Source organism: Pseudorasbora parva, chromosome 6 (genome assembly GCF_024679245.1).
Source record: "Pseudorasbora parva isolate DD20220531a chromosome 6, ASM2467924v1, whole genome shotgun sequence".
NCBI lineage: Eukaryota > Metazoa > Chordata > Actinopteri > Cypriniformes > Gobionidae > Pseudorasbora > Pseudorasbora parva.
In genome coordinates, this window is record NC_090177.1 from 21,706,593 (window position 1) to 21,718,666 (window position 12,074).

The window sequence follows — 12,074 nt, forward strand, 5'->3', positions numbered from 1 at the left end:
AAGTTCCTCTTTGTTCATGCTTTAGTTGTCAGTTGTTATTTGTGTTAGTGCACGCTGTTACTCCTGCTGCCTTATTGTTTAATAAACCTTGTTGATAATAAAATATCATGTGGTCCATCATCTTCAGACAATTGTCTCAGTATTTAAATTTCAGAGTTTTTAAAATGGTCAAAGTGCAGTGAACCGATTGCTGTTGTTTTTATTTAATAATGTAAGACCGTAATGTCACTAAGTGGGTTGAATTTTTTTTACTGTGTAGTTGGACCAAGAATATTATTTCTCACTGCATTATATATTTCATTATTTGTTTTGTATTTTATAAAATAATGATATACATGCGTTTCATATATGCATGTGTGTGTGTGTATTTATTTCTTTATATCTCTGTTTTTCCTTACAGATACAAAATCACCCATAACACTGATTCCTCCTGGCAGTTTAGTTGCACGGAGTTAATACGGCCATTGACTGAGTTCTCTGAACATATTAAAATCCCCATACATCACACAGGCAGCAAATATGTAAACACAGTTAACTACAAACAGCCACATATAGTTACAGTCATCATAAAACAGAAATTGGAGTAATGAATCTTCCACATAGTTGCCCAGCAGAAGCATCATTAAAGACTTACAAATGGTACATAAACACACACTATTCTCTCTGTTCACACATATGCACCCAGGGCTCTGATCTCTGAGGACAGATTCAGAAGAGACGGCGGCAATGAGGGACACATCGACCTGAGAAAAACAAGCCCAATGGTCATAACGAGAGGCTTTTCATTACAGGGCGCAGGGATCTGTGTGGGGCGGGGGAGAGCAAAAAGGGACTGAAGGAGGCAGATGCTCAGTGTTTTATAATCACAGCCTCCCTCCTGCACTGCTGGACTCATTTGTTGCATTTCATTTGTGGATCTTGAAATTAAATGTGATGCAATAATGCCGTCTCTTGAATACCTGGGGGCGTTAGTGAATCATTAAGCATGGCACACACACACACATTTGCATGATACATCCACATAAATGCACAAACAAAAACTGTCTCACACACACACATTCTTGCACATGCACTTGGGGAACAATACAAATCAGCAGAAGGAGAAACTTGCGTTTGGAGGGGGTGTGTTCCGATCGGAGCCAGTAGCACAGAGGATGCGTCAGGGAGCATGACTGCTGCCGGAAAGGGGCATGACATGATCTGTCAGAAGGCAGTGTCTCTCATAGTTGACCTCTGTATGCAGGACAGCCCAGGGCTGGACCACGACACCTGCGAGGAGTTCCTCTTTCTCATCTCCAACCAAGAGTACAACCACAAAGAGTCAGGTAATGAGTTTTTTTGCTGTAGATTTACAATTCTGCCAATTGTAGAGTGTATTATGTTGTTGTAGATGTCTATTTTCTAACTGAGTACCTCCTTTAAATCATAAATGCTTTATTTTGCCTCAGAAACAAATTGTGAAAGAGCCATCAAGTTAAAATTACCTGCTCTCATTATAGCATCACTCACGGTTGGACCGCGTTGTGTGGGTTGTAGTGGAAATTATTATTTATGTCTGGGACTGCCAGCACTGCTGGCCAAAGATTCTTATCAGACTTTACTGTTAAGAAAATTACTTTGGCAATTTACTGTTCAGTGTCCCTGAGAGATAAAAATCATTTGGATTTGCCACAGATTCTGTGCTTATGCACTGTGACAGAAACATTATGCTCGTGCTTTTATCAGAACGATGTTGTATTTTTATCAGATGTAGACTAAAACATTTCATCATGTGTGAAAGCCTTATCCGAAACCTTTGTTTTTGGTAGAATGCATTGTTTTTACATTTTTAATGTCCCCTAGGACTGTTAGAACAATTAAATTGCAATTTTTCAATAAATTAAATGCATTTTAATTCATTTTAAAATAAATGTACATTTCACTGATGTTATAAGTGCGCTTAGAAAGTTTAGAAACATTACAATTCAATTCAATTGTTGAAGATGAAAGGGCAAGAACATTTTAAAACAAGCATAGCATTAAAAGCATTTATTTAGAAAACATTTATATATATATATATATATATATATATATATATATATATTATAGCTACTGTAAAATGCCTGCTTTCAATGTGTATATTTTACATCTATTAGAAGAATATATAACATATCTTTTTCATAGATATATTTATTGTTAATATTTAAAGCATTGCATTAAAAAGCCATCATCTTACGTTTATTACAATCCATAAAAAATAATTATGACCAATATTTTATTTTTATTATAATATTAACATTAGGGTTGATTCTAATGTTATCTATATTGTATATTTATTTATACTTTTGTTGTTTTTTATTTTAATTCAACTTTTTTTTAAGGTCTCTTACTTCTGTTTAATCAGTTTGCTTGCAGCCAGTATGCTGGTATTTTGGGCTGGTTTTGTTTGTCATTCTGTCATGTCGATGTGTTGACAGACTCCTCCTTGGAAGAAATGTGTCATGTGAATGTAGACAAAAATCTTGTCATTTTGTATTAACCTCACTAGGCAAATCGAAGGCCCTCCAGCCCACCATTGGCATCCATGGCTGAGACGTGGGGGCACTAAATGCCATGGCATGTTATTGGACCATTACTGTGAATTGTTAGTGCCAGATAAAAGCTGAATAGGGGCTCTTCTGTTATTGTTGGGCAGATTTAAAGCCGAGTGTTGGGTTTCCCTCAGAGGGAAATGCCAATCAGCTTGCTATGTTTGGTAAGAGGGAGGAAATGTTCCTTAGGAGCAATTTGCATGAAAAATCTCACATTGTGAGATAATTGTGCGAGAAGGTGATAATCTTGCATGTCTTGATGACAAAATGTTGTTTTTGTACTACATTTGTTTATCATTTTGCAGTGTTTCTTCCTGCGTTTTTGCTGTCAGCCAAATAATTGCGATTCTGTAAACAAACCAGTTTTGAGCATCTTCAAATGTCAGATGCCTTGTCTTATACTGAGGCATTCACCATGTCCGTCTGTCATTGATAATCTTTGGAAAACTCTGGCGGAGGCAAAACAGAAACGTTCTGACAAAAAAAGAAAAGGAAAAAACGTTTCTACATTTAAAATCTAAGCTTGTTCTTTTGTGAGTGCACTAAAGTAGTTACTACACTACTCGGTTATATCATAAGTGTTTCAACTGAAGCACATATGCCGTTCAGGGATGGTTGGACAGAGTGTGGCTGTGAATGATGGATGGAAAGCCCAGCACAATCCCATTAACAGTCAACAGATGTCTAAAGTTGAAGTGCACACAGTGGCAAAAAACCAACACTCACCTCTATGAGCTTGGAGTGCTGTTTTATAACTAAAGACAGACTGACACCCTCACAGTTGTCCTTGTCCACAAGAAAATCTATTGAAATGATTGATGCCGGATCACAGGTGATGTGATTTCAACATCTGCTCTAACTGCATCTCATTTTCACAATCCCATCATGGCTTTATTAAGCCAGACTCCCTACAGAGGACATTAGTAGCGGATGATTATTTATTATACACTGTGATGCATTCTTTGAAAGGATGGGGAAAATTTTGCATTGCAGGTGCAGAAAAAAAGCAATGCAGAGCAAAACAAGCTATTTTGTTTGTTGTACTTTAGAGTTTAACTCTACATGCGTTTACACTTTCAATAATTCATATGCGTCTCATCATGTCTTTTTAGGAAACACACTCTTTACCCCTCAAATTGGCTGGCGGCCATTTTGGCTCAGGAAGATAATAGACTTTTGCTGGTGTTAACAGAGGAAAATTGATGCTACGACAAGTCCAACAGCACTGGCTAATTTACATGATTATTATGTGTCTTTCTGAAACCGGGGTAATTGTTGCTGTGGTGGATGAGCGCGTGTTGTTCGGGTCTAAGCTTGAGGGGACTGGGTCTGAAAAGTGAGAGGTGTGAAAACCAATTTGTCCAATAAAAGTACACGCTGCAGCTGATGGACAGGAAAACATGTCTATACAAATAATAAAAACACCTTACCCGAACAGTGTATAGTTCTTAGCTAAGCATCTTCAATACTCTCAAGCTTCCTTTTGACCACATTGTCTTTTAATGCCAAAATGGACTATATAGGAAATATTGCATATCTGTCAAATTGGTGCTTCTTTATAATACAATTAAGAAATATCACACAATATGTTGTTCACAGCTGTGATCATATCCATACTGCTGGTAATTATTATGAATGCAATAGTGCTTTTATTCAATAGGTATGGCAAATATTGAACTTAGATTTTAGACATACTATTGCAAGTTACTTAGTCTATTTTTTATCTGCAGAAAATAGTTCCACACACAAAGCTACAGCAGAAATAGTCTCTGGCCAACAAAAAAGTAGTGGTGTTTTTGAATGAATCGGTTCAGTAAATGATTCAGTGACTCATAAGGCCAGTCGTTGCATCCGAATTTGCCTTTTTCCAGACTACACATATAGGTTGTGGTAAGCACAACGCAAGTGCTTTGTGCTAGTTTAAGCCAGACATTGTTATCATTTTCATGTCCAGTGCCATGTTTAAATAGCAAATGCACTCGCACCTCTTCTCGTCCATGGGCGTGCTGTTCTGAAAACGAGGTGTGTTCGGGCGCATTGTTGGCGTGTTACTATTTTTGAGGAAACTGAAACTGACTGCAACAACAAAAACCTGGTCTTTCAGTCAATAACGCAGTATTTTTTTGTGTTATTTAAAGAGCGCTTTAGTAATATGTGCCTATAGGCGGGTGTACAACGAGTGTACAGTCTGCTTATTACACACGTGCAGCAGTACACAAACATTTTTAAATATTAAAAATAAAAGGATTCCTCTCTTTCCGGTCACAAATTCTGCCATGTAAATAGCAAATTCGCTATGGTGCAAGCTCAACTATCGTTTAAAGGGAATGGGAGATGAGACTGGTTTATTGCACATTACGCCCAAAACACACACAACCCATTAAGAGACTAGGCACAACCCTTTTCGACCATGCACCTGGCACGTAGGGCTGTACTAGAATAATCGAATATTCGTTCGTTGAGGTGGCATTCGATTTTCAGTTGAGATTCGAATATTCGGGGTTTTTTTCAACACGTGACTTCCGTCGCGGACTCATTCTCACTCATGCTTGAAATAATACTAATAAATAAAATAAAAAAACACCACAACATGCTTTCAATAAAAGCATCGCGCATTTTAAAGATTTAAATTAACAAAAAGTGAGAATAAGACAAAATAAATCCCTTATATAGAATAAAACTAATTGTAATAGATATTACATTTCGTGTCATTTTAAAAACAATTCATTTATTCTTATTCAACTGTTTATAAGCATGCTACCGTGTTCTTTATTTATTACAGTTCGTTGAAATCACTGTGTGTTACTAATTTAATTTCTGTTTTGGGATTCATTTGTTGTAAAGAGAGGTTCGTTATTAATACCTTATTAAAGTTCTTGCTCTCAACAGACTTTGTGTTTTGTATCACTTGTGCACTGTCCGTTTTCGGAGCATAAACCTGCCCGTGTAATGCATACTGGAAACTGTTCTATTTAAAAGATTATTAAATGTTAATTAATATTTAGAGAATGTGTGCCACCTGATCATATTGCACCAAATGCAACACTGCACTCCACTGGATCTGCAGCAACACATTTACGATGCCGAAGAGTGAAACGTGAAGTCGTGAAAGATGATACAAATGCAAACCGACACTATTATTATATATTTAGCCCCACCCACCGAAGCTTCGAATATTCGAATATTGATTGCCACCTAAGCTTCGAAGCTCAAAAAATGGCATTCAAAACAGCCCTACTGGCACGGCAGCCATTTTTTCTGGTGTTAAACTAGTAAAAGTGGATTTGGACGCTCTAAGTGCACCTCCGTCATGTGCTTCAGACCATACGCTCAGATTGTTAAAATAAGGCCAATAGTATTCATAAAAAATTGTTAGCATTCAGTGATCACTTTACTATCCCATGATCACAGGAAAGGAGTTGTGAATGCCAGTGAAGCAACACAACTGATGGCATAGGTCACATGACAGTGGTTGCGTTTACATGCACGTTCTTAAGCCGATTATGCCTAATAAGCCGACAATGAACATGGTCATGTAAACGTGGTAACCCATTTTCTTTTATCGGAGTAAGGTCATAAACGGCGTAAAGCATAAACCGGTCGGAACGGGTATAGTTTTTTCCTCTTACCCCGATTTCCCGCTGCATGTAAACGCATTAACCTGCTTTCTGTCAGCTTATTGGAGTGCGCATGTGTTATAGGTGACAAAAAAGCTAACTTAGAGCACATTTAAATGCATCCAGACAGAGTGAGCTAGTGTTTTGCATTAAATAAGGACAAAAAATCAGAAATGCAGACTCTTTTAAGACCCAGAAAAAGGTAAAGATGTGTTCTTCTCATCTCATGCAGCAGAAGTAGAAGAGGTTCAGTCAAAATGCTGGAACTGCATGAGGAATAATAGGAGCCGTAAATCTCCCGCTGACCCGGTGCACGCTTTATTTAACATCACAACTGATGTAACATTTGAAAAACTCTGAGTCAGATACAGACATTATTATTTTTGACGTCACTACAAGGAAATAACACGGTTTATTAATAAAGTCATGTAAATGTTTACTTGCATTGTCAGTTTACTGGTTTGCATGTAAACGGGGAAAACTGAACTGACTTCTCTTTTGCGTCTTCTTGCAATTGAAAATGGTTTGAAATCACACTGAAATGCGCACAAAAGAATCGATAAGCAGAATCAACATTTTCATTTTAAAATTAAACCTATATTATTAGCCTATACAATTCCTGACCATGAGTATCGGTTACCAGAATTTAAATCATTTTTTTTTATTCCTAATACAAAACAATACAATATCTTTCCGAATGCCACAGGAGGTTTCCTTGCTCATCACCAGAGTGAATGAGGACTGAATGGAAACAAATTGTACCACCTGTGTGTCCATAAAAATGCCTGATATTCTTTACCTGACCAGTATAGCAGTATAAGTCAGCCTACACCAGCTGCATAACCAAAGCTGCAGGGTAATAACCTGACAGATTAATGAACGGAGGGAGAGGTTGCAGCACCCTTATTGCTAATTGGATGAAAATAGTTTGTGCTTTACAGACAAAATCGCTGGCAAATTCCGCTGCTTTAATGGCTTCAAAGAATATACATTTTTGAAGAAAACAAATAAAGTCATTAGCAGTTACACTCCATTGCCCTTTTTGCACATGGTATCAAGATCCATCTCAGTTTATTCGATGACTGATCTTTATAACATGAGTCATCAATATACTTTATTGGGTCAGTATTCTGGAAAGAGAAAGACTTCATTGTAGACAGGAACATCTCCTTAACTGGAAAACACTAACAATTAGTTGACTTCAAAGCTAACGCACATGAACTAAAAAACAAAACTCAAATGTTAATTTCATGGGCTCTTTTAGCCATATACAGGGGAACGTTTTTATTATATCATTAGACATGATTTCAGTTTTGTGTACTCATTTTTCATTGTTTTGTATAAAGTCCATCAATCAATGCAAATACATTATATGGTGTATTCCTTTTCAGTGTAATGCAAATGAGGAAGCATGTTTGGCAGCAAACCCTTCCTCTCGTTCTGTGTCGTGCTGTGTTAACAGACAGCCTGGGTGTTACGGTGGAGCAAGAGCATCTGCTCCCACAATGACAAAGCTTTACAGACATTATCTTTCCTGTTTCCTGCATAAAGGCTCAGTTGAAATAGCTGTGTTTTCTTGTAAAGTGTTATCTGGAACCCCTGCAGATATGCCCCTCCACAGTGGGGGCCAACATTATGGGTATAATGTGAACAAGCAGAACTGTAACATCACGGTACATCAGGAACAATATCATATATGAATTATCTTGCAAAAGAACAGAGGGATTTTATTTTTGCTTTGTATGTATGGTTGCATTTTAAACACAGTTTTGTCAGTATTGTTTTCTCTATTAGCAGAACTGTAACACAGCTATATTTCTTGAACCTGCAGCTTTGAACGAATCATGAAGAAAAGTCCTTCAATATGTCTCACCCAGACTTACTGTTTCAATAGGACAGAAAACTGCACTCATCAAACAACTGCATGGTGTCTTTAAATCTCAAATCAGAAAAATTGCCTGCGGGTACATAAACTATCTTTTACGAACTGAGGGAATCAAATAGTAATTGAAAATGTATGAAAGGATAAAAAAGTGTACTGGTAGACATTTGACAAGACATGCCTATAGGCTATTTGATTTGATTAATGCAAAGCCAATTGTGTATTTTTAGAGCTGCATTTACAAGGGAGTTTGTTGACTTTACTATAAATGATGCATCTTAAACTTAATTTGTCATGCTTGTGACTTTATTATGTTTAGAATAAACAAATAACTTAAATAAAAGCATTATCTTCACCTTTTTGTACCATATATTATCATTTCAGGAGTTCTCTGGTGGTTGCGTTTGAAGGATGCATAAACATCATGAAGGCCGTCTCATTTAAAGGGTTACTTCAGCGATTAGCATACTTTCTATCAGTAGAAACCCTGGAGTATATTCGAATTATCATGCTCCCTCCCTCTCATATCCCCCTGAGACGAAAGATTTATGCATTTTATTTCTGGAAAAATTATTACGGTGACGCAAATATCGTCGATTTGCGTCATTGTTAAAATGTTTGGCCAGATGCTAAAGACTACAGCCAGCAGAGGGAGCTATTTCTGCATGTTTTCAACTCGGCCATGGGGGATGGGGTCACACTCACAGCTCAGCTCGGCTCAGGCATTCATGGAAACGGTGCGGCCGGCGGAGCAAATTGAGTATTTTATCTTCTTAAGTTAATTCCTATGAAAGTTAATCTTCCAAAGGCATGAACTGAAAACGCGCCAGACTGAACACATGCTGAGAAATACTGGCGGGAGCATGGACGCGTTTACCTCAGCTCTCATCACGAGAGCTCATTCAGCTCATCACGATGCGTGTAATCTGACTCCTGCTGCGCTGGTGCTGACACTTACTCAGTGGCTAAATCACAATATATTGAACAGACACGTTGTTTTTAATTGTAGTGTCTGTTCTCTAACTGAACTGATTTTATGAAGATGAACGGTGGTGGGAAAGTAAAAGTGATTCAGTAGCGGTGGCTTTGGGAGTGGCCTCACAAGGCAGCGAAGCATTCTGGGAATTGTAGTCTTTCATCCCCATGAGACAAAAATACATTTTCTGTCTTTTCTCAGTCTAGAAGGCACCAAATTCAAAAATAATTTCACATTTCTACTACATTAATGACACAGTTTAAAAACAGATTCATCTTCCCAGCACTGAAGTACCCCTTTAAGAAAAGTAGACATTTAAGCCCCGTTTCCACCAAAATTACCCGGAACTATTTGTACCAGGAACTTTTTTACAGGAACTTTTCTCCCCCCCAGACCTGCAGCTGTCTGCGTTTCGACCGCGATAAAGTTCCGAGAAGATTAGGCAAATATAGTCCGGTGATGTAGGACTGCGCGCGACTGTTCCTCCAAATCAGTGAAGGACAGTAATCATTTGTGTGTGTACCGATTGAAAGATTTAGTGATCTGTTTACATGAGACGTTATCTAAACCGATCTGGTGTTTACATGTGATGACTTTCAATCGCAATCATTTTGTCACATGCAGTTTGTCTGCCGCACCAAAAATGTCAACGCTGTTTTCTCCAGCAGCTGGAGTGTGTTGACTGTAGCCATAGCAACTCTTAACGGCCACCAGGACTAATACAGTATTATTTATAGCTATTTGTTGTAAAGTGTAATAATCATCTCAGAAAAAAAAATCTTCTGTCAGGCGCAGTTAAAGTAAAAACTGCCTGGGGCAATATACGCTGTGTCATTACTCCAACATTATCTTCATAACTTACGAAATAAAACGTTTACCCCTCAGAAAAATGTACTTTCCTCTCTTGTCAACATGAGCGCGGCGCGCGCCGTCACGTCATGTAAGGACACACACTTAAAAAAGTAATCGGTCAGGTCGTTTACATGGTGAAAAAAAATTAATAACGAGTATGGAAGAGATTCAAGCTTTGCTGCTTTTGCTGGTTATGTATAGGTTTACTAAATAGGTAATTAACAATGACAGAAAAGAGCACTAATATGCAGATTCAGCAGCATGCAGCTGCAGCATATTCAGAAAGCTTGTAAAGCTAGATTTAAAATGACAATGTATATTATTATCAGCTATTACGGACATTGAACGTGAGATGGCTGAGACGACCGCGCGCCACCAGACAGAGAGCAAAGACTGATATTTACTGAACGCAGAACGAACCTCGCAAAAGACTTTTAAAAATGCCGGTTGAACTGCGTGAGCTCAACCAATCAGCATGTTCAGCGCCCAAGTCCCGCCCTCGAAAGTTCCTGAACTTTGAAAAAGTTCTACCTCGCGAGCAGGGCCGTTTGGAGGGGGAAATATTTACCCGGAACTTCAATTTTACCCTGGTTCCTGCGGTCTAAACACACGAAGTACCACCCAAAGTTCCTAGTTCCTGGGTAAAGTTCCTGTGGTGGAAACGGGGCTTTAGTAGTTAATTTTCTTAAATAAGACATCCTTGATTACTTATGTGGACTTCAAATACCTCCAGATCGAGGACAGCCTTCGAAATGAGATTGTGTAGGCCTATCACTGCACAACACCCTTCACAATCACACTTAGCAACGTAAACATGTATCTTGTTCCATGTTCTCATTGATAACTCATTGAAGTTACTGTATTATGTAGAATATTGTGTGAGCGATTGAGTGAGCAAGTTATTACCTGCATTTAGATTTCCGCTGCTAATTTTTATTTTAATAGTTCAGCGTGCCTGGGAGCACTCAAAGCATTTGTCATTTGCGTTCCAGAGGTTTTAATCTTTATTTGAGGTTTTTTTTTAAAAAGCGGAAAAGAAGACAATGCTGAATAAAGTCGTAGGTTTTGCTATTTTTGGACCAAAATGTATTTTCGATGCTTCAAGAGATTCTAATTTTAACTAACTGATGCCACATATGGACTACTTTGATGGTGTTTTTATTCCCTTTCTGGACAGTATTAAAAAAAGTATCAAAGGTCACATTGCATGGATTGTTTTATTATTTGATAATGTTTCCTGGGGTGTACTTATATTGTTAGTATGGTTTTTACATCAAAACATGTCATAATTTAGAAATAAAAGGCATTTTTTCTATACTGATATTAGCCCTCTGTCTGGAATGCTCTGTTTCAAGAGGCGTGTCTGCTGTGAGTCTTCATTGAAAACACCCACTGTTGTGATTGGCTGACATCTTTGCATTTGAAATGAGATTACGTGCGGAGGGGGCGTGGTTTAGTCAGGCGCGATCAGCTGCCTGCAGCTGCCAGTCGAGAGAGACAGAGCTGGGGAAAGATTACTGAGGAAGTGTTATTGTACCGAGTTTTTGAGAGCGCGAGTTTATTTTGTTTGTATCTAACAGCTATGAATAAACACGAGTGAACTTTGCAACAATATTTCTCTCACAAAATGCTTTCACCACAGCTAACAACAAATACTGTATCGACATGAATACAGTAAGAGCTTTTGTTGAGCAGTTTAACAGCGTCATTCAGGCTGTTTGGGCAAGTGTGCACTGCAGATAAACGTGTGATTGCGATACGGACATTATAAATAGTATTCTTTGATTGTTCTCTGTAGTTTAAACATTTAAATACCAGATTTGTTTCATGCTGCTAACAGAAATGATGTGAAGTCGATCGTTTTAGTCACTGGCTTGATTCACTGTTGCATCAAGACGGCTAACAGTATTAAACGATTTAGAAAGAAAGTCTGTGTGAACTTGAATGATTACCTACACATCAGAACTCACTGATCCCAGATCAGACATTAATGAACACTGTTACTCACTGTTTGTGGTGGTGCTGTTGAATCCATATGAGCCCCTTTCACACTGCGATTCCGGCAAATACACGGATAAGGCGACCCGGCATTTGTTCCCGGGCCGGTAGATGTGTTCCATTCACACTGCCAGCGAAATACCGTAATATGTGCGCTTTCATTTCACACACAACCCGTA

At 38.2% G+C, this 12,074-nt stretch overlaps 1 protein-coding gene across 1 annotated transcript in view; it reads left to right on the forward strand.

Moving 5' to 3' along the window:
- The first annotated feature begins 1,013 nt into the window (after window positions 1-1,013).
- Window positions 1,014-12,074, forward strand: part of syt6a (synaptotagmin VIa) — a 63,528-nt gene continuing 52,467 nt past the window's right edge. The window contains exon 1 of the mRNA XM_067446177.1: window positions 1,014-1,325. Coding sequence (XP_067302278.1) covers window positions 1,169-1,325 — 157 coding nt within the window. The 5' untranslated portion in view covers window positions 1,014-1,168. The remainder of the gene's footprint in view (window positions 1,326-12,074) is intronic.